Source organism: Procambarus clarkii, chromosome 31 (genome assembly GCF_040958095.1).
Source record: "Procambarus clarkii isolate CNS0578487 chromosome 31, FALCON_Pclarkii_2.0, whole genome shotgun sequence".
NCBI classification, from domain to species: Eukaryota; Metazoa; Arthropoda; class Malacostraca; order Decapoda; family Cambaridae; genus Procambarus; species Procambarus clarkii.
Genome location: NC_091180.1, coordinates 40,437,394 through 40,461,645, shown reverse-complemented (window position 1 = coordinate 40,461,645; position 24,252 = coordinate 40,437,394). Strand labels below are relative to the sequence as shown.

The window sequence follows — 24,252 nt, the reverse complement described above, 5'->3', positions numbered from 1 at the left end:
TGAACACGCCCAGGTGTACACGCCCCGGTATACAAGGCTAGGTGTTCAAGGCCAGGTGTACAAGGCCAGGTGTACAAGGCCAGGTGTACACGGTTAGGTGTACACGGCCAGGTGTACACAGCCAGGTGTACACGGTCAGGTGTACACGCCCAGGTGTACAAGGCAAGGTGTACACGCCCAGGTGTACAAGGCGAGGTGTACAAGGCCAGGTGTACAAGGCAAGGTATACACGGCCAGGTGGACAAGGCCAGGTGTACAATTCCAGGTGTACAAGGCCAGTTGAACACAGCCAGATGTTCACGCCAGGTGTAAAAGGCCAGGAGTACAAGGCCAGGTGTACAAGACCAGGTGTACAAGGCAAGGTGTACAAGGCCAGGTTTACACGCCCAGGTGTACAAGGCCAGGTGTACAAGGCCAGGTGTACAAGACCAGGTGTACACAGCTAGGTGTACAAGGCCAGGTGTACACAGCCAGGTGTACACGCCCAGGTGTACACGGCCAGATGAAAACGCCCAGGTGTACACGGCCAGATAAACACGGCCATGTTTACACGGTCCGGTAAACAACGCCAGGTGTACGAGACCAGGTGTACACAGCCAGGTGTACAAGGCCAGGTGTACACAAGCAGGTAAGCACAGACAGGTGTACACGGCCCGGTGTACAAGTCCAGGTGTATAAAACAAGGTGTACACAGCCAGGTGAACACGCCCAGGTGTACACGGCCAGATGAACACACCCAGGTGTACACGACCAAGTGTACACGGCCAAGTGTGTACAGCCAGGTAAACACAGCCAGGTGTACACGGCCAAGTGTACAAGGCCAGTTGTACAAAACCAGTGTACAAGGCCAGGTGTACTAGGCCAGGTGTACTAGGCCAGGTGGTCACGGCTAGGTGTACAAGGGCAGGTGTACATGGCCCGGTTTACAAGACAAGATGTACACGGCCAGTTGTACACAACTTGGTGTACACGACTAGGTTAAAAAGGCCAGGTGTACACGCCCAGGTGTACACGCCAAGGTGTACAGGGCCAGGTGAACAAGGCCAGGTGTACACAGCCAGGTGTAAACGGACAGGTGTTCACGGCCAGGTGAACACGCCCAGGTGTACAGGGCCAGGTGTACAAGACCAGGTGTACAAGGCAAGGTGTATAAGGCCAGGTTTACACGCCCAGGTACTCACCTAGTTGTACTCACCTAGTTGTGTTTGCGGGGGTTGAGCTCTGGCTCTTTGGTCCCGCCTCTCAACCGTCAATCAACAGGTGTACAGATTCATGAGCCTATCGGGCTCTGTCATATCTACACTTGAAACTGTGTATGGAGTCAGCCTCCACCACATCACTTCCTAATGCATTCCATTTGTCAACCACTCTGACACTAAAAAAGTTCTTTCTAATATCTCTGTGGCTCATTTGGGCACTCAGTTTCCACCTGTGTCCCCTTGTGCGTGTTCCCCTTGTGTTAAATAGACTGTCTTTATCTACCCTATCAATCCCCTTCAGAATCTTGAATGTGGTGATCATGTCCCCCCTAACTCTTCTGTCTTCCAGCGAAGTGAGGTTTAATTCCCGTAGTCTCTCCTCGTAGCTCATACCTCTCAGCTCGGGTACTAGTCTGGTGGCAAACCTTTGAACCTTTTCCAGTTTAGTCTTATCCTTGACTAGATATGGACTCCATGCTGGGGCTGCATACTCCAGGATTGGCCTGACATATGTGGTATACAAAGTTCTGAATGATTCTTTACACAAGTTTCTGAATGCCGTTCGTATGTTGGCCAGCCTGGCATATGCCGCTGATGTTATCCGCTTGATATGTGCTGCAGGAGACAGGTCTGGCGTGATATCAACCCCCAAGTCTTTTTCCTTCTCTGACTCCTGAAGAATTTCCTCTCCCAGATGATACCTTGTATCTGGCCTCCTGCTCCCTACACCTATCTTCATTACATTACATTTGGTTGGGTTAAACTCTAACAACCATTTGTTCGACCATTCCTTCAGCTTGTCTAGGTCTTCTTGAAGCCTCAAACAGTCCTCTTCTGTTTTAATCCTTCTCATAATTTTAGCATCGTCCGCAAACATTGAGAGAAATGAATCGATACCCTCCGGGAGATCATTTACATATATCAGAAACAAGATAGGACCGAGTACAGAGCCCTGTGGGACTCCACTGGTGACTTCACGCCAATCGGAGGTCTCACCCCTCACCGTAACTCTCTGCTTCCTATTGCTTAGATACTCCCTTATCCACTGGAGCACCTTACCAGCTACACCTGCCTGTCTCTCCAGCTTATGTATCAGCCTCTTATGCGGTACTGTGTCAAAGGCTTTCCGACAATCCAAGAAAATGCAGTCCGCCCAGCCCTCTCTTTCTCGCTTAATCTGTGTCACCTGATCGTAGAATTCTATCAAGCCTGTAAGGCAAGATTTACCCTCCCTGAATCCATGTTGGCGATTTGTCACGAAGTCCCTTCTCTCCAGATGTGTTACCAGGTTTTTTCTCACGATCTTCTCCATCACCTTGCATGGTATACAAGTCAAGGACACTGGCCTGTAGTTCAGTGCCTCTTGTCTGTCGCCCTTTTTGTATATTGGGACCACATTCGCCGTCTTCCATATTTCTGGTAGGTCTCCCGTCTCTAGTGACTTACTATACACTATGGAGAGTGGCAGGCAAAGTGCCTCTGCACACTCTTTCAGTACCCATGGTGAGATCCCATCTGGACCAACAGCCTTTCTAACATCCAGATCCAGCAGGTGTCTCTTGACCTCCTCTCTCGTAATTTCGAACTCCTCCAAGGCCGCCTGGTTTACCTCCCTTTCTCCTAGCACAGTGAGCTCACCCTGTTCTATTGTGAAGACCTCCTGGAACCTCTTGTTGAGTTCCTCACACACCTCTCTGTCATTCTCTGTATACCTGTCCTCGCCTGTTCTAAGTTTCAATACCTGTTCTTTCACTGTTGTTTTCCTTCTGATGTGACTGTGGAGTAGCTTTGGTTCGGTCTTGGCTTTGTTTGCTATATCATTTTCAAAATTTTTCTCTGCTTCTCTTCTCACCCTGACGTACTCATTCCTGGTTCTCTGGTATCTCTCTCTGCTTTCTGGTGTTCTGTTATTCCGGAAGTTCCTCCACGCCTTTTTGTTCAGTTTCTTCGCTTCCATACATGCCCTATTATACCATGGATTCTTCTGTTGCTTCTCGGATTTTTCCCTTTGGGCCGGGATGAACCTGTTTACTGCCTCCTGACACTTTTGGGTAACATAGTCCATCATACCCTGTACAGACTTGTCTCTGAGGTCTGTGTCCCAAGGTATTTCACTTAGGAAACTTCTCATCTGTTCATAATTCCCCTTTCGGTATGCCAGCCTTTTGATTCCTAGTTCTTTTTGGGGGGAGATAAGTCCTAGCTCTACCAGGTACTCAAAGTTCAATACACTGTGGTCACTCATTCCCAAGGGCGCTTCCATCTTAACTTCCCTTATATCCCATTCATTTAGGGTAAATATCAAATCAAGCATTGCTGGTTCATCTTCTCCTCTCATTCTTGTTGGTTCTTTGGTGTGCTGGCTTAGAAAGTTTTTTGTTGCCCCGTCCAGCAGCTTAGCTCTCCATGTTTCTGGTCCTCCATGCGGGTCTCTGTTCTTCCAATCTATCTTCCCATGGTTGAAGTCTCCCATAATTAGTAGTCCAGATCCATTCCTGCTAGCAACAGAAGCTGCTCTTTCTATTATGTTAATGGTGGCCATGTTGTTTCTATCATATTCCTGTCTAGGTCTTCTGTCATTTGGTGGTGGATTATATATGACTGCGACTATAATTTTTTTCCCTCCATTTGTTACAGTACCTGCTATGTAGTCACTGAAACCTTCGCAGCCCTGAATATCCATCTCCTCAAAATTCCAGCCTTGTCTTACCAGCAGAGCTACACCACCCCCACCTCTTCCTTCCCTCTCTTTCCTCATAACATAATAGTCCTGTGGGAACACTGCATTTGTTATCGTTTTCGTGATCTTTGTTTCTGTGAGGGCTATTATGTCTGGGTTTTCCTCTAGTACCAGTTCTCCAAGCTCATTTGCTTTATTTGTAATTCCATCTATGTTTGTGTACATCGCTTTGAGGCTCACTTTCTTCTGTCCCTTCTCAAATCGCCTCCTTGGTGAGTGTTCTGCTGGTGGGGGAGGCTGTTCCATGGGTGTGACGACCTGTGAGGTGGATAACAGGGTCTCAGAGGATACTGGGATGAGGGGCGGGGGATCCAGTGAAGGGGGAGGGACAGGGAGGGTATGGGGTGAAAGGGGAGGGAGAACGGGAAGGAAAGGGGGGGAGGGAGGACTCGGGAGGAGGGGAGGGGTAGAAGGGTGGGGATTGGGTGTGGGGGGAGGGAGATTTTGCTGAACATTTGAGTGGGGGCAGGGAGGGTTTGGGGTAGGGGGGTTTTCTATGCAGTGGAGGGAGGCGGGGTTGTCCTCCCTTCTGGTGTTACTGGGTAGCTGGTTGTGGGTTCCCCCCTCGCCTCTGGGGGTGTTGGGTTGGGAGCTGTGACTTCCTGGTTTTCCCCTCTCGCCCTGCGCCTCTTCCTTGCTTCTGCCGCCACGGCTCTCTCCTCCCTTGTCATGTCTCTCTGGAGGAATACATTTTTTAATTTTCCCACGTTTTTCAGGGTTTTTATGGCGCCCCCGGGTGTACAAGGCCAGGTGTATAAGGCCAGGTGTACAAGACCAGGTGTACACAGCCAGGTGTACACGGCCAGGTGTACACGCCCAGGTGTACACGGCCAGATGAAAACGCCCAGGTGTACACGGCCAGATAAACACGGCCATGTGTACACGGCCAGGTAAACAACGCCAGGTGTACAAGACTAGGTGTACACAGCTAGGTGTACAAGGCCAGGTGTACACAGACAGGTAAACACAGACAGGTGTACACGGCCCGGTGTACAAGTCCAGGTGTATAAAACAAGGTGCACACAGCCAGGTGAACACGCCTAGGTGTACACGGCCAGGTGAACACACCCAGGTGTACACGACCAAGTGTACGCGGCCAAGTGTACACGGCCAGGTAAACACAGCCAGGTGTACACGGCCAAGTGTACAAGTTCAGGTGTGCAAAACCTGGTGTAGTAGGCCAGGTGTACTAGGCCAGGTGTACTAGGCCAGGTGTACTAGGCCAGGTGTACTAGGCCAGGTGAAGAAGGCCAAGTGGTCACGGCTAGGTGTACATGGCCAGGTTTACAAGACAAGGTGTACACGGCCAGTTGTACACAACTAGGTGTACACGACTAGGTTAAAAAGGCCAGGTGTACACGCCCAGGTGTACACGCCAAGGTGTACAAGGCCAGGTGAACAAGGCCAGGTGTACAAGGCCAGGTGTACACGGCCAGGTGATCGCGCCCAAGTGTACTCGCCCAGGTATACAAGGCCAGGTGTTCAAGGCCAGGTGTACAAATCCAGGTGTACAAGGTCAGGTGTACAAGGCCAGGTGTACACGACTAGGTGTACACGGCCAGGTGTACAAGGCCAGGTGTACCAGGCCAGGTGTACACAGCCAGGTGTACAAGGCTTGTGTACAAGGCCAGGTGCATAAGGCCAGGTGTACAGAGCTAGGTGCACAAGGCCAGGTGTACAAAGCCAGGTGTACAAGGCCAGGTTTACATGCCCAGTTGTACAAGGCCAGGTGTACAAGGCCAGGTGTACAAGACCAGGCGTACACGTCTAGGTGTACAATGCCAGGTGTACAAGGCCACGTGTACACCGCCAGGTGTACAATGCCAGGTATACAAGGCCAGGTGTACAATGCCAGGTGTAAAAAGCCAGGTGTATAAGGCCAGGTGTACAATGTCTGGTGCACACGGCCAGCTGTACAATGCCAAGTAAACAGGGCCAGGTGTACAATGCCAGGTGTACAAGGCCAGGTGTACATTGCCAGGTGTGCAAGGCAAGGTGTACAAGGCCAGGTGTTTAAGGCCAGGTGTACAAGGCCAGATGTACACAGCCAGGTGTACAATGCTAGGTGTACAAGGCTAGGTGTACAAGGCAAAGTGTATACGCACAGGTGTACACGCCCAGGTGTAAGAGGCCAGGTGTACACGGTTATTTGTAAACGCCCAGGTGTACAAGGCCAGGAGTACACGGTTAGGAGTACATGCCCAGGTTTACAAGGCCAGGTGTACAAGGTCAGGTGTACAATGCCAGTTGTACACGGTCAAGTGTAGACGGTTAGGTGTACACGGTTAGGAGTACAAGACCAGGTGTACAAGGCCAGGTGTACACAGTTAGGTGTACACGGTTAGGTGTATAAGGCTAGATGTACAATGCCAGGGTGTACAACGGCAGGTGTACACCGTTACGTGTACAAGGCCAGGTGTACAAGGGCAGGTGTAAACGGTCAGGTGTACACAGTAAGGTGAAAAAAGCCAGGTGTACACGGACAGATGTACAAAGCCAGGTGTACAAGGTGAGATGTACACGGCAGGTGTACACAGTCAGGTGTACACGGTTAAGTGTACAAGGTCAAGTGTACACGGTTAAGTGTACAAGGCCAGGTGTACTAAGTGAGGTGTACACGGCCAGGTGTACACGGCCAGGTGTACAAGGCCAGGTGTACACGGCCAGGTGTACAAGGCCAAGTGTACAAGGCCAGGTGTAAACAGCCAGGTGTACACGGACAGGTGTTCACGGCCAGGTGAACACGCCCAGGTGTACAAGGCTAGGAGTACAAGGCCAGGTGTACAAGACCAGGTGTACAAGGCAGGGTGTACAAAGCCAGGTTTACACGTCCAGGTGTACAAAGCCAGGTGTACAAGGCCAGGAGTACAAGACCAGGTGTATACAGCCAAGTGTACAAGGCCAGGTGTACACGGCCAGGTGTACACGCCCAGGTGTACACGGCCAGATGAAAACGCCCAGGTGTACACGGCCAGATAAACACGGCCATGTGTACACGGCCTAGTAAACATCGCCAGGTGTACAAGACCAGGTGTACACAGCCAGGTATACAAGGCCAGGTGTACACGGCCAGGTAAACACAGACAGGTGTACACGGCCCGGTGTACAAGTCCAGGTGTTTAAAACAAGGTGTACACAGCCAGGTGAACACACCCAGGTGTACACGACCAAGTGCATACGGCCAAGTGTACACGGCCAGGTAAATACAGCCAGGTGTACACGGCCAAGTGTACAAGGTCAGGTGTGCAAAACCAGGTGTAGAAGGCCAGGTGTACTAGGCCAGGTGTACTAGGCCAGGTGTACTAGGCCAGGTGAAGAAGACCAAGTGTTCACGGCTAGGTGTACATGGCCAGGTTTACAAGACAAGGTGTACGCGGCCAGTTGTACACAACTAGGTGTACACGACTAGGTTAAAAAGGCCAGGTGTACACGCCCAGGTGTACACTCCCAGGTGTACAAGGCCAGGTGAAAAAGGCCAGGTGTACAAGGCCAGGTGTACACGGCCAGGTGATCGCGCCCAAGTGTACTCGCCCAGGTGTACAAGGCCAGGTGTTCAAGGCCAGGTGTACAAATCCAGGTGTACAATGTCAGGTGTACAAGGCCAGGTGTACACGACTAGGTGTACACGGCCAGGTGTACAAGGCCAGGTGTACCAGGCCAGGTGTACACAGCCAGGTGTACAAGGCCTGGTGTAAAAGGCCAGGTGCATAAGGCCAGGTGTACAGAGCTAGGTGCACAAGGCTAAGTGTACAAAGCCAGGTGTACAAGGCCAGGTTTACACGCCCAGTTGTACAAGGCCAGGTGTACAAGGCTAGGTGTACAATACCAGGTGTACACGGCCAGGTGTACAAGGCCAGTTGTTCATGGCCAGGTGTATACGCCCAGATGTACACGGCCAGGTGTACAAGGCCAGGTGTACACAGCCAGGTGTACAAGGTCTGGTGTACAAGGCCAGATGTACTCATCCAGGTGTACAAGGGCAGGTGCATAAGGCCAAGTGTACCAGGCCAGGTGTACACAGCCAGGTGCACAAGGCCAGGTGTACAAGACCAGGTGTAAAATGCCAGGTTTACACGCCCAGTTGAACAAGGCCAGGTGTAGAAAGCCAGGTGTACAAGACCAGATGTACGCGGCGAGGTGTACAAAGCCAGGTGTAGAAAGCCAGGTGTTTACTAGTTGTGTTGTGTTTTTACGGGGGTTGAGCTTTGCTCTTTCGGCCCGCCTCTCAACTGTCAATCAACTGTTTACTAACTACTATTTTTTTCCCCTACACTACACACACACACCCCCCCCCCAGGAAGCATCCCGTGACAGCTGACTAACTCCCAGGTACCTATTTACTGCTAGGTAACAGGGGCACTTAGGGTGAAAGAAACTTTGCCCATTTGTTTCTGCCTCGTGCGGGAATCGAACCCGCGCCACAGAATTACGAGCCCTGCGCGCTATCCACCAGGCTACGAGTCCCCTGTGTAGGGGCTACGAGGCTACGAGGCTACGAGGTGTACAAGACCAGGTGTACGCTTCCAGGTGAACCAGGCCAGGTGTACACGGCCAAGTGTACACGCCCAGGTGTACACGGCCAGGTGAGCACGCCCAGGTCTACAATGCCAGGTGTCTAATGCTAGGTGTACAATTCCAGGTCTACAATGCCAGGTGTACACTGCCATTTGTACAAGACCAGGTGTACACAGCCAGGTGTACAAGGGGAAGTGTAGAAAGCCAGGTGTACAAGGGGAAGTGTAGAAAGCCAGGTGTACAAGGGGAAGTGTAGAAAGCCAGGTGTACAAGGGGAAGTGTAGAAAGCCAGGTGTACACGGCTAGGTGTACACGGCCAGGTGTTCACGACCAGGTGAACACGCCCAGGTGTACAAGGCCCGGAGTACAAGGCCAGGTGTACAAGACCAGGTGTATAAGGCAAGGTGCACAAGGCCAGGTTTACTCGCCCAGGAGTACAAGGCCACGTGTACAAGGCTAGGTGTACAAGACCAGGTGTACACAGCCAGGTGTACAAGGCCAGGTGTACACGGCCAGGTGTACACGCCCAAGTGTAAACGGCCTGGTGAAAACGCCCAGGTGTACACGGCCAGGTAAACACGGACAGGTGTACACGGCCAGGTGTACACGCCCAAGAGTACACGCCCAGGTGTACACGGCCAGGTAAACACGGCCAGGTAAACACGGTAAAGTGTACACGGCCAGGTGAACACGCCCAGGTGTACACGGCCACGTGAACTCACCCAGGTGTACACGGCCAGGTGTACATGCCCAGGTGTACAAGGCTAAGTGTACACGGCCAGGTGTACAAGGCCAAGTGTACACGGCCAGGTGTACACGGCCAGATGTACACGCCCAGGTGTACACGGTTAGATGTACACAACTAGGTGTACACGACTAGGTGTACACGGCCAGGTGTACACGGCCAGGTGTTCACGACCAGGTGAACACGCCCAGGTGTACAAGGCCCGGAGTACAAGGCCAGGTGTAAAAGGCCAGGTACTCACCTAGTTGTACTCACCTAGTTGTGTTTGCGGGGGTTGAGCTCTGGCTCTTTGGTCCCGCCTCTCAACCGTCAATCAACAGGTGTACAGATTCCTGAGCCTATCGGGCTCTGTCATATCTACACTTGAAACTGTGTATGGAGTGAGCCTCCACCACATCACCCCCTAATGCATTCCATTTGTCAACCACTCTGACACTAAAAAAGTTCTTTCTAATATCTCTGTGGCTCATTTGGGCACTCAGTTTCCACCTGTGTCCCCTTGTGCGTGTTCCCCTTGTGTTAAATAGACTGTCTTTATCTACCCTATCAATCCCCTTCAGAATCTTGAATGTGGTGATCATGTCCCCCCTAACTCTTCTGTCTTCCAGCGAAGTGAGGTTTAATTCCCGTAGTCTCTCCTCGTAGCTCATACCTCTCAGCTCGGGTACTAGTCTGGTGGCAAACCTTTGAACCTTTTCCAGTTTAGTCTTATCCTTGACTAGATATGGACTCCATGCTGGGGCTGCATACTCCAGGATTGGCCTGACATATGTGGTATACAAAGTTCTGAATGATTCTTTACACAAGTTTCTGAATGCCGTTCGTATGTTGGCCAGCCTGGCATATGCCGCTGATGTTATCCGCTTGATATGTGCTGCAGGAGACAGGTCTGGCGTGATATCAACCCCCAAGTCTTTTTCCTTCTCTGACTCCTGAAGAATTTCCTCTCCCAGATGATACCTTGTATCTGGCCTCCTGCTCCCTACACCTATCTTCATTACATTACATTTGGTTGGGAGGTGTATAAGGCAAGGTGTACAAGGCCAGGTTTACTCGCCCAGGTGTACAAGGCCAAGTGTACAAGGCCAGGTGTACAAGACTAGGTGTACACAGCCAGGTGTACAAGGTCAGGTGTACACGGCCAGGTGTACACGCCCAGGTGTACACGGCCTGGTGAGAACGCCTAGGTGTGCACTGCCAGGTAAACACGGCCAGTTGTACACGACCAGGTAAACACGGCGAGGTGTACACGGCCATTTAAACACGGTCAGGTGTTCACGTCCAGGTGCACACGCATAAGTGTACACGCCCAGGTGTACACGGCCAGGTAAACACGGCTAGATAAACACGGTAAAGTGTACACGGCCAGGTGAACACGCCTAGGTGTACACGGCCAGGTGAACACACCCATATGTACACGGCCAGGTGTACACGGCCAAGTGTACACGGCCAGGTGAGCACGCCCAGGTCTACACAGCCAGGTGTCCAATGCCAGGTGTACAATTCCAGGCGTACAATTCCAGGTGTACAAGGCCAAGTGTACACGGCCAGCTGTACATGGCCAAGTGTACACGGCCAGGTGTACACGGCCAGGTGTACACGCCCAGGTGTACACGGCTAGGTGTACAAGGACAGGTGTACACGGCCAGGTGTACAAGACCAGGTGAACACGGCCCGGTTACACAACTAGGTGTACACGACTAGGAGTACAAGACCAGGTGCACAAGCCCAGGTGTACACGGCCAGGTAATCACGCCCAGGTGTACTCGCCCAGGTGTACAAGGACAGGTGTTCTAGGCCAGGTGTATAAGGCCAGGTGTACATGGTCAGGTGTACAAGGCCAGGTGTACATGGGCAGGTGTACACGCCCAGGTGTACTCGCCCAGGTGTACAAGGCCAGGTATTAAAGGCCAGGTGTACAAGGCCAGGTTTACACGCCCAGGTGTACAAGCACAGGTGTACAAGGCCAGGTGTACACGCCCAGGTGTACAAGGCCAGGTTTAAACGCCGAGTTGTACAAGGCCAGGTGTACAAGACCAGATGTACACGGCCAGGTGTACAAGGCCATGTGTACAAAGCAAGGTGTACAAGACCAGGTGTACACACCCAGGTGTGCAAGGCCAGGTGTACAAGGCCAGGTGTACAAGGCCAGGTGTACACGCCCAGGTGTACAAGGCCAGATGTTCAGGGCCAGGTGTACATGGCCAGGTGTACACGCCCAGGTGTGCAAGGCCAGGTGTACAAGGCCAGGTGTACAAGGCCAGATGTACACGCCCAGGTGTACATGGCAGTGTATACAAGGCCATGTGTACACGCCCAAGGTACTCACCTAGTTGTACTCACCTAGTTGTGTTTGCAGGGGTTGAGCTCTGGCTCTTTGGTCTCGCCTCTCAACCGTCAATCAACAGGTGTACAGATTCCTGAGCCTATCGGGCTCTATCATATCTACACTTGAAACTGTGTATGGAGTTCCACCAGATCACTTCCTAATGCATTCCATTTGTCAACCACTCTGACACTAAAAAAGTTCTTTCTAATATCTCTGTGGCTCATTTGGGCACTCAGTTTCCACCTGTGTCCCCTTGTGCGTGTTCCCCTTGTGTTAAATAGACTGTCTTTATCTACCCTATCAATCCCCTTCAGAATCTTGAATGTGGTGATCATGTCCCCCCTAACTCTTCTGTCTTCCAGCGAAGTGAGGTTTAATTCCCGTAGTGTCTCCTCGTAGCTCATACTTCTCAGCTCGGGTACTAGTCTGGTGGCAAACCTTTGAACCTTTTCCAGTTTAGTCCTATCCTTGACTAGATATGGACTCCATGCTGGGGCTGCATACTCCAGGATTGGCCTGACATATGTGGTATACAAAGTTCTGAATGATTCTTTACACCAGTTTCTGAATGCCGTTCGTATGTTGGTCAGCCTGGCATATGCCGCTGATGTTATCCACTTGATATGTGCTGCAGGTGACAGGTCTGGCGTGATATCAACCCCCAAGTCTTTTTCCTTCTCTGACTCCTGAAGAATTTCTTCTCCCAGATTATACCTTGTATCTGGCCTCCTGCTCCCTACACCTATCTTTATTACATTACATTTGCTTGGGTTAAACTCTAACAACCATTTGTTCAACCATTCCTTCAGCTTGTTTAGGTCTTCTTGAAGCCTCAAACAGTCCTCTTCTGTTTTAATCCTTCTCATAATTTTAGCATCGTCCGCAAACATTGAGAGAAATGAATCGATACCCTCTGGGAGATCATTTACATATATCAGAAACAAGATAGGACCGAGTTCAGAGCCCTGTGGGACTCCACTGGTGACACTCACTCCCTTCTTTTATCACTCCCTTCTCTCTCTCTCTTTCTCTCTCTTTCTCTCTCTCTCTTCCTCTCTCTCTCTCCCTCCCCCTCCCTGCTCTACCCTCCTGACAAATCCTATCACGGCACAACTATAGGAACAGGGTCAAGCATGGCAGCCAGAGGTACCAGGGGAACAGGGAAGAGCCAAGGTGACGAAATGAAGGAAATGTTCGCCCAGTTTCTGGAGGACATCAAGAGTGAGATGCAAGAAATGATGCAGGAAATGAAGAACGAAATAAGCAACCTGAAAAGAGAGCTGACAGCAGCAAAGGAGGAGATTAGAGCCCACAAAGAAAATGGTATCGAGGCTGAGAATCAGAAAACCATCCAGGGAGAAGGTGGTAATAGTTTTTTGGATGAGAATGCCACAATAAAAGCAACATTTGCGGAAATACTAAAAAAAAATAACTCTGAAGTAATGACTGCAGTGATGGAGGTGGCCATGAAAGCAGCCACCTCACAGGAGGCGGCACGCTCCACTAGCCAACTGTACACGGCCAGGTGTACACAACCAGGTAAACACGGCCAGGTGTACACGCCCAATTGTACACGGCCAAGTAAACACGGCCCAGGTGTACACGGCCAGGTGTCCACAACCAGGTAAACACGGTCAGGTGTACACGGCCAGGTGTACACACCCAAGTGTACATGGCCAGGTAAACACAACCCAGGTAAACACGGCAAAGTGTACACGGCCAGGTGAAAACGCCCAGGTGTACACGGCCAGGTGAACACACCCAGGTGTACACGGCCAAGTGTACACGGCCAGGTAAACATGGTCAGGTGTACACGGCCAGGTGAACACTCCCAGGTGTACAAGGCCAGGTGTACAAGACCAGGTGTACAAGGCCAGGTGTACAAGGCCAGGTGTACACGCCCAGGTATACACGGCCAGGTGAACAAGGCCAGGTGTACACGGCAAAGTGTACAAGGACAGGTGTACATAGCTAGGTGTACAAGACCAGGTGTACACGGCCAGTTGTACACAACTAGATGTACACGTCCAGGTGTACACGCCCAGGTGTACAAGGCCAGGTGTACACGGCCAGGTGATCACGCCCAGGTGCACAAGGCCAGGTGTGCAAGGTCTGGTGTACAAGGCCACATGTACGCAGCCAGGTGTACACGCCTAGGTGTACTAGGCCAGGTATTCAAGGTCAGGTGTACAAGGCCAGGTGTACACAGCCAGGTGTAAACGGCCAGGATGTACACAGCCAGGTGTACAAGGCCAGGTGTACACAGCCAGGTGTTCAAGGCCTGATGTACATGGTCAGGTGTACACGGCTAGGAAAACACGGCCAGGTGTACACAGCCTGGAAAACACGGCCAGGTGTACACGGCCAGGTGTACACGGCCAGGTGAACACGCCCAGGTGTACACGGCCAGGTGTCCAAGGCAAGGTTTACAAGGCCTGGTGTACACGCCCAGGTGTTCACGGCCAGGTGAACACGCCCAGGTGTACACCGCCAGGTGTACAAAACCAGGTCTACACGGCCAGGTGTACACGCTCAGGTGTACACGTCCAGGTAAACACGGCCAGGTGTACACAGCCAGGTGAACACGCCCAGGTGTACACGCCTAGGTGTACACGGCCAGGTGAACATGCCCAGGTGTACACGGCCAGGTGTACAAAGCCAGGTGTACAAGGCCAGGTGTACACGCCCAGGTGAACACTTTCAGGTGTAATCGCCCAGGTGTACACGGCCTGGTATACACGCTAAGGTGTGCACGGCCAGGTGAACACGCCCAGGTGTACACGGCCTGGTAAACACAGCAAGGTGTACACGGCCAGGTGTACACGGCCAGGTGTACTAGGCCTGGAGTACACGTCCAGGTGTACATGTCCAGGTGTACAAGGCCAGGTAAACACGGCCAGGTGTGCACGGCCAGGTGTACAAGGCCAGGTGTACATGCCCAGGTGTACACGGCCAGATGTACACGCCCAGGTGTACAATGCTAGGTGTACTCGGCTTGGTGTACATGGCCGAGTGTACACGGCCAGGTAAACACGGCCAGGTGTACACGTCCAGGTGTACATGACCAGGTGTACATGGCCAGGTATACAAGGCTAGGTGTAAAAGACAAGGTTTACAAAGCCAGGTGTACACGCCCAGGTGTACACGCCCAGGTGTTCACGGCCAGGTGAACACGCCCAGGTGTACACCGCCAGGTGTACAAAACCAGGTCTACACGGCCAGGTGTACACGCTCAGGTGTACACGTCCAGGTAAACACGGCCAGGTGTACACAGCCAGGTGAACACGCCAAGGTGTACACGCCTAGGTGTACACGGCCAGGTGAACATGCCCAGGTGTACACGGCCAGGTGTACAAGGCCAGGTGTACACGCCCAGGTGAACACTTTCAGGTGTAATCGCCCAGGTGTACACGGCCTGGTATACACGCTAAGGTGTGCACGGCCAGGTGAACACGCCCAGGTGTACACGGCCTGGTAAACACAGCAAGGTGTACACGGCCAGGTGTACACGGCCAGGTGTACTAGGCCTGGAGTACACGTCCAGGTGTACATGTCCAGGTGTACAAGGCCAGGTAAACACGGCCAGGTGTGCACGGCCAGGTGTACAAGGCCAGGTGTACATGCCCAGGTGTACACGGCCAGATGTACACGCCCAGGTGTACAATGCTAGGTGTACTCGGCTTGGTGTACATGGCCGAGTGTACACGGCCAGGTAAACACGGCCAGGTGTACACGTCCAGGTGTACATGACCAGGTGTACATGGCCAGGTATACAAGGCTAGGTGTAAAAGACAAGGTTTACAAAGCCAGGTGTACACGCCCAGGTGTACACGGCCAGGTGAACACGCCCAGGTGTACACGGCCAGGTGTACATGGCCAAGTGTACATGGCCAGGTGTACAAGACCAGGTGTACATGGCCAGGTGTACACGGATAGGAAAACACGGCCAGGTGTACACGGCCAGGAAAACACGGGTAGGTGTACACAGCCAGGTAAACACGGCCAGGTGTACACGTTCAGGTGTACACGGCCAGGTGTACAAGACAAGGTTTACAAAGCCAGGTGTACACGTCCAGGTGTACACGGCGAGGTGAACACGCCCATGTGTACACGGCCAGGTGTACACGCTCAGGTGTACACGGCCAGTTAAACACGGCCAGGTGTACACAGCCAGGTGAACACATTCAGGTGTACACGCCCAGGTGTACATGGCCAGGTGAACAAGCCCAGGTGTACACGGCCAGGTGTACAAGGCCAGATGTTCAAGGCCAGGTGTACACGGCTAGGTTTACACGCCCAGGTGTACACGCCCAGGTAAATACGGCCAGGTGTACACGGCCAGGTGAACACGCCCAGGTGTACATGCCCAGGTGTACAAGGCCAGGTAAACACGGCCAGGCCAGGTGTACAAGGCCAATTGTACACGGCTTGGTGTACACTGCTTGGTGTACATGGCCAGGTGTACACGGCCAGGTGAACACGGCTTTCCGGGAATTGTCATATTCATAGGGAAACCTGTACTTATATTAGTAATCACACATCCCATGCACTTAAACAGATCAACTTTTTACATTACCGGCCGGCCGGCCGAGCGGACAGCACACTGGGCTTGTGATCCTGTGGTCCCGGGTTCGATTCCAGGCGCCGGCGAAAAACAATGGGCAAAGTTTCTTTCACCCTATGCCCCTGTTACCTAGCAGTAATATAGGTTCCTGGGTGTTAGTCAGCTGTCACGAGCTGCTTTCTGGAGGAGGAGGCCTGGTCGAGGACCGGGCCGCGGGGACTCTAAAGCCCCGAAATCATCTCAAGATAACCTTCATTACATAGGAATACATTCCTTCCATCTCACAAGAGGCTTCCACTCATCCTTGTCCCTTACCATGTCCTCTATGATAGCCCCTCTCTCCCTCCATCCTCCTTTATTCTAACTTTTCAGTTTTCCCCGAATTCACTTGTTCTCTCTCTGGTCTACCATCTATTGAACCCAGATTATCTCTATACGCTCTCAGCAATCTTTAAAGTGTTTTTGATTTTGCATTCTACTTTTCTACATGATATTAAATATTCCTTCTTGCAGCCATTCTTATATCACGACCCATGCTTCTCAGATTGTCTATTTCTGCTGTGATTTTGTCTCGTTCATACAACACCAACGTCTGGCATCCTGACAACTGCACAACCCACACCTTCATGCCGACCTCTGACTTCATCTCTTCTAATATTGTTTTTCTAAGCAAGACTTTTGTTGCTCCAGCTACTTTCCTTCCCTGAGTGACGCTCTTCTCAGCTTCAAGGAAACCTGTACTTATATTAGTAATCACACATCCCATGCACTTAAACAGATCAACTTTTTACATTACTTTATGATTTGGATTTTTGTCACATATCATTTCCTTTTCTGTCCACAACTATGACTTCATTTTCGGTCACATTCACTTTTAGCAGCACTGTCTTACGTTTGAAGAAACATTCTTACCGTGACCTCACTCACTACGCTCTCCATGTATGTATTAAGCCACCAGGAGGACGTCACAATGTCGTGACGCTCATCTACATTTATATTATGCCAGAGACATTACACTATTCACTCTGAAATATGCACAGATAATTTTCACAACATATATCAACACTGCATACTCCATGCATACTCATTATTCTTTAGCTCTTATCAATTAAACTTTGCATCTGCATTTCCAAAGTCCACAAATGCATTGCATCCCTTAAAATGTATCTTACATTGCTTCCTTATAAGCTGTCTGCAGATATCTGATATACAATCACTCTGTCACCACTGAACCACCCTTGTCCATTGCATTGTAAACAGTCGGTTATCTATAAACAGTTTGTTAATGAAAGTGGACTCCTCTGTATTTTAAACCAAAATAATATATTAGAATAAATATTGAGAGAGTTTACTAATGGGTTAAACATGTGATATTGAGTGTCAGCGGGTGTGTGGAGGCCAGACACCACCAAGGTATCCTGAGAACCATCTGTGTTGGAGAAGCTCTGATGACTGAGTGGTTCTCAAAGTTCTTGCAGCTATGCTACTACAATGTACGCTATGTGATATCTAAGATAACGTAGAGACATTTTTTGAGTAACATTGAGCATTAACTGTAGAAAGAGAGAGTCTAGGCGTCATGCCATAATTGTGTACTTCTTTTCTCTGAGGAGAACCAGTTATCTGAAGTTTCTGAGTGAAAGGTGTATTTATTTTCCCTTAAGAGAACTAATGTCATGATATGAAGATGATTTGACTATACTGAGATGTGAAGCAACAGTGCTATGACTTCATGATTTTTTTATATATAATACCGATATGCTCTCCATTTACGTGCCATTGTACATCAAGTTCGTCAAGTTGATTTATGTTAGCTATATATATGATTCTATCGGTAAGCATATTTTTAATTATATACACAATCTAGGTGTTTCTGTGCCAAGAAACTATATACATTCCTGGGGGATTCCCGCAGACATGCAAGAGCTTATAATAACTCTCATAATATAACTTCTTATAATAACTTATGGCTCTTATAATAACTTCCGGGAGAACATGCAAGTGAACCCTCCCTCACGGCAATTGTCAGAGCCCAGATCAAAGGTCAACAAAAAATTTTATCATATAAATATATATATTAAAAAATAAATGAGTGTATTTTTACTTATATATACAAATATGTGGTAAGATTTTCAGTTCGCATTTGATCTAGAATAGACTCTACAATTTCTACACTAACTATTATATATATACAAAAGTACACTCACTGCTCATTGCCAATCATATAACACACTGTCAGTATACAATGCCTTATGACAAAACTTCCAAATTCATATAATTCCTTTTACTCCACAGCAATTAGTGATGTATGCATACAGTGTACCAAATCAGTACCTGTAGTTTTCTGAGCATCACCAATAATGTAATCACCTCTTCTAGATATATATCACCTGTCTAATGATCTTACACTCCGACTTCATCATTAAATCTAATGATATTCACATTTCATCACAGCCACCTATTACACTCACAAATACTCACCCACCTTACTGATCTCATCATTATTCATTCATATTTCCCCGTGTCTAGCTTCAACATATTCCTATACAATACATATAATGTATAGACATTTTGTTGTAAATGATATTCATTTCCAGGAATTTCGTGTTAGTTTTGTCATTCAGCCTTGTCTTTAATTGTTCATGATAAATTGTATTGATCTAGGTAAAATATCTGACACCAGTTGGTGAGTTACATACTCTGTGAAGATTCCAGTTTCATTTTCCTTAAAATATTTCTTCTTGTTGTTCATGCGAATTTTCTTCAGAGATTCGAAGAATGGTCTGATAGGGTTCTCAAACGTCTCCTTATAGATATGTTCAATATCTACAGGATCAGACACGAAGATTACATCCCCCTGCCCCAGGAGGTTTAACTTAAAGATTCTGCCGTATTTCTTGAAGTAAGATTCCCAGAGTCGCGGCATCCGAGTGGAATCATATGCTGTACACACAAAAATCATAAACATTAATAGAGAAAATCCTAGCTAAAACAATGGTTTTATAGTGCAAAATGAAAGTAATGTTACCATGCATTTCAATTATGACTGGAAAGAACCGAATATCGCTGACATTCTCACCTGGGTCAGTAAACATGGAAGGCATGGTGCCCAAAATTGGCCATGCCATAGGGCCCGGGATCTCGGAATGAGGTCGTGGGTGAGAGATCCCAGAGTCTAACTTAAGTGCTACTCCGGCTACGGAAGACACGCCACGGCAGGCCACTTCTCGCATCCTTGACAAGGAGGAGGGGGCCCGAGGGATGGCATAACATGGAGAATATGTCCGACAGATTCTAGGAAGAACAGAGTTCTTGGCCAGCATCAACATGCTTAATCCATTGACCATCTTGGCGCTTCTCTACTCGATTGGAATAAATATGAAGAGATGATCGTCTGAAGGTTGTCTCTGGAAGATATTAATGCTATTAAGTTCTTTCCTTCAATAAATGTTTCTCCACATATATAATTGTCAAAAAAGTAGGTTAAACAGTACCTTTTCACTTAGCATCCTTTAATAGTAAGTCAAAGGCCATGTGTATTATCAGAAAAACAGTGGAACGTAAAAAATATGAAAAAGTGAAATAGCAGAAAGCTTATAAGCCTATACGCGGCAACTTCTTTTATATCCACCAAGAATAATTCATGATGTCTAACCTGCGCTGGAAATTATCGAGCAATATTTAGCCACACAACTCTTCAACTCTGAAAATAATGGAAGAGACGACGTTTCGGGCTGACCTGGACCATTATCAAGTCGTGTAACCATTATTAGTCGACGTGATGACGGTCCAGGACGGACCGAAACGTCATTACTTTCCTTATTTTTACATCTGTGGGGGTGGGTGTCTAATTTTCAGCTACATTTTTATGACTTACAGTTTGCAATCCAGCGATCCCACATTAATTATGTTACATTACCACATAATGTGTTCCATAACCCAACAATTTAATTTAAAATCCAGTATTTAATCAGAAGTTTCTTCAATCTAGATTTATCCATTGTTCCTTGTTCGATTATATTCAGATATTTTTTAAATTTTATTTACATTTCTTTATTATACCCATTAAATCCTGTAAATATTTCTGTAGTGTAATCCTTCCTCCTCGTCTTTCAAAAGAATGTAAATTAAACTGTTATAAAGCCTCCTTAAGGAAGGTTTCTATTTATTGGATGAATTTTTCCTTCCATTTTTGTCAGCGTTTATGGGAAGTTATGTCCATCCTATAATACGGAGACCATAACGCAACTGCATAATCCAATTGAGCCCCTAACAAGGGCAACACAAAGCTGCAGAACAATATCCAAATCAATCAAGTGTAAAGATTTAATAATATATATAAATGACCACATTTATAATTAGGGTAAAATTACAATAAAAATTACAGAACAGTAATTAAATAGAAAGTCAAAATAACAGCATAGAACGTATATATTATAGTTTTATGCTGGAAAATGTTGACTGTATTTGTCAGTGATATATGCAAAAATCAACACAGTTGTGACTGAGGTGATCAGGTGTTAAAGCATTAACACCTGATCACCCCCCCCCCCCAAAAAAAAAAATAAAGATTGTGGTTAGACCTGTAAGACTGATATTTGACAAAACATCTATATCTATTAAGGAGAATGTCTGTCTATATGTTCGAAGTTGGAGGCCAGAGGGTTGTGGTTAGCCTCATTCAACTTTCCGTTGTAAACTGTGATTGACTGGTGAGTGTCAGTGTGTGTCTCGGGTCAACCCACATGCCTCTCTCTCTCAGCTAGTACAATTGACTCCTATTGTGACTAAAAGCGACGCCTATGAAGTCTAAAATGCAGGTAGGATTTTCCATAAACTGTTTATCAACAACTTTTACGGCTATCATCGAGGTTCAATCAACATCAATAATGTTCATACAGTTTTGATTCATTGTTTCTAGAGCATGTTTTGCCCACTAACGAGGAGAGAGAGAGAGAGAGAGAGAGAGAGAGAGAGAGAGAGAGAGAGAGAGAGAGAGAGAGAGAGAGAGAGAGAGAGAGAGAGAGAGAGAGAGAGAGAGAGAGAGAGAGAGAGAGAGAGAGAGAGAGAGAGAGAGAGAGAGAGAGAGAGAGAGAGAGAGAGAGAGAGAGAGAGAGAGAGAGAGAGAGAGAGAGAGAGAGAGAGAGAGAGAGAGAGAGAGAGAGAGAGAGAGGAGAGAGAGAGAGAGAGAGAGAGAGAGAGAGAGAGAGAGAGAGAGAGAGAGAGAGAGAGAGAGAGAGAGAGAGAGAGAGAGAGAGAGAGAGAGAGAGAGAGAGAGAGAGAGAGAGAGAGAGAGAGAGAGAGAGAGAGAGAGAGAGAGAGAGAGAGAGAGAGAGAGAGAGAGAGAGAGAGAGAGAGAGAGAGAGAGAGAGAGAGAGAGAGAGAGAGAGAGAGAGAGAGAGAGAGAGAGAGAGAGAGAGAGAGAGAGAGAGAGAGAGAGAGAGAGAGAGAGAGAGAGAGAGAGAGAGAGAGAGAGAGAGAGAGAGGGAGAGGGAGAGGAGAGAGAGAGAGAGAGAGAGAGAGAGAGAGAGAGAGAGAGAGAGAGAGAGAGAGAGAGAGAGAGAGAGAGAGAGAGAGAGAGAGAGAGAGAGAGAGAGAGAGAGAGAGACATAATGAGATATATATATATACTAGGTACAACATATATATGAATTTCTTTACAAGACTCAAATTTCTTGTATGTCATTGACAATTACGGGACATCCGTAATGTGTGTACTAACATACTAACATTAATACTAACTTCGGGATAGGTATGTCAGTACTCAACATTGCCTTGCGACCCAAGAATTCTCCCCCCCCCCCCCCCCGGAGTTATGTTGGAAATTTCCAACACTAATAAACTACTATTGTATTATAATTAATCACTATTATTATATACTACTACAGTAGTCACTAAATTTACTAACAGTAGTGTCAACATAAACTAACCATTGTATCTGCGTATTAATGCTAGAATTCTTACGAAATAGAGCATCAACATTGCGTCAGATAATGTCTAGTTAAACACATTTATTACCAATGTGTTAGAGAATTGAATGTGGTTCTCTAAAATCATCAGTATTCCGTGTGATAATTATTTAAGGATAACATAACTCCCAATACTTCTAAATTGAGAGTTTTTAGTTACAATTGTTATCAAGTAATAGTTTTTCTGTCACGCGTGAATGCCATGGAGAAAACTAAAATCTTCTCCATTTCTTGTTTAACACCATAAGACGAGAAGGCGATAATATTTAAATCCCTAGAATTGCAACCCAGTCCTCATTAAAGTATTTCAACCACAATTGCGCAAAATAGTATTATTCGTGATTAATAATTTCTGTGGTGAATGCGAGACGCGGGTTGGGGAAGGCGGCGACGCCATTGTGCAGTGAGCATGCTTGGACAGCGGAGGGTCTTGGCGTCAAGAGTGGTGAGACACGTGGCGTTGGGGAGTTATCAGCAAGAATTACACTGATACCCAACTAATACTGAATAATTATTCTTCCACGTGCTCCATAGTGCTCGGCCAACCAATAACGCATCTAGAATTAAGCCAAAACCCACATATACGTGTACAACGCCGTGAAAGTTTGGGACTGGCAGATGCGATATCGGCAGACTTCAGTAGTAGCTACGCTCACGTTGAGTATAGTTTCTTTCTTGATGCATCATTTAAGATTGTATATTTGTGATTAGTCTGTCGTTATATATTGAGACGACCCCATATCCAACGTTAGTACCGCCTTAGTGTTTTCTTTTCTATTTTCATGAATATTGAGATTAAAAGTAGCCTAGTCCAATGCTACTTAATATTCTTTAAATTACAGCTCGTATGTGAGGAGTCAACGAGTCGTTAACAGCATTCGTGTTATTCACCTTTAATTTCTTCTATGTGGAGATCCTGAGGTCACGAGGACGAATCACAAACGATGTCATAGAAATCGTCTTAAAACTAAGACTTTTTGTACACATTTAATTCTTCCATTTTGATCATTATACAAATTTGCAAGATTATTATATTGAATATTCTTACTATATCTGATTATTGGAAATTTATGTGTTTACTTAGATGGTTGCTCCGTAATTTAATAATCATTAATATTCACAATTTGAGTTCACATATTTGACTCTATAGCATTTTAGATCATAATATTATTTACTCAACAATGAACTGGTGACGAACCACACTAGTTCCTAGACGTATATGAAGTTCTAGCAATACCCCCCCCCCCCCAATGTAGGTGTTTGAGGCTCTGACTTTAGTTAATTAATCATACAGTCCATTCCTTATTTTAAGTGATTATTCTTTCTAATACTTATCCATAGACACTGGTTCTTCAGTGTGTTTTCTAATGATCAATTTTATTAGTTTCCCTCTTTTCTCAAAAGTGGGTGGTCCTTCGTTATTAAATTAAATAAGTAAATAATTGAATAATTGACTCAAGTCCCAGATATCCCACAATATGGTCCTTCGAACCGGATGTATACTAATTAGTAACAACTAATCACCGTGTGAAGTAGTCTAGACTAACCACATTTATTAATTGTGTCTACCAGCAGTGTAGCACATAGGTTAGCCTATTTCACATCAATTCATTTGCTACTTATACCTCATTTATAAGGTCGCACTCGTGGGACACAGTCAATTACCCACAACACTTAGACCTATACCTCATACTGAGGTAAGAATCTTCAGGTCACCAGGAGCAACAGCTCATAACTTCTATAATAATTCCACATTAACACCTGCGTTAGAGTGGACTCACCATCTAACCATTATTTATTTAGATGGTAATGACATCCATCCTACTCGACACCCAGCTGAGGTAATTAATCACCTTAAAACCATAATTTCCTCATTTAAACTCATCAGCAATTCAGTAGTGTTCACATTGGTGAAACCTCGCCAACTGAGTAATAATAATCGTTGGGGAGTAAGCCCAGAATATTACCAAAGAGCTGCCAAATATATAAACTTTAGGCTGAGGAAGCGAGTACGATTGGATGCCACTTACATTCAATTTACAGCCAGACCATACAGGCAAAACCTGGCAAGAGATGGTGTACACCTGTCAGGTGAGTCTAGGTCACATGTAGTTGACAAATTGATCAACACAATCAATCACCACAAAAGGCTGTGGCTAGCAAGCCAAAATTAATTGTACATAATTGTATT

At 47.5% G+C, this 24,252-nt stretch overlaps 1 protein-coding gene across 2 annotated transcripts in view; it reads right to left on the bottom strand.

The window, feature by feature from the left end:
- LOC123752401 (probable cytochrome P450 49a1) overlaps nt 1-24,252 on the bottom strand; it is a 315,070-nt gene that overhangs the window by 237,009 nt on the left and 53,809 nt on the right. For both annotated transcript variants that reach the window (XM_069334722.1, XM_069334723.1), the window contains exons 2-3: nt 19,172-19,499; nt 18,792-19,035 (exon numbers count right to left, since the gene is read on the bottom strand). In XM_069334722.1, the coding sequence (XP_069190823.1) occupies nt 18,792-19,035; nt 19,172-19,439 (512 nt within the window). In that variant the 5' untranslated portion in view covers nt 19,440-19,499. The remainder of the gene's footprint in view (nt 1-18,791; nt 19,036-19,171; nt 19,500-24,252) is intronic.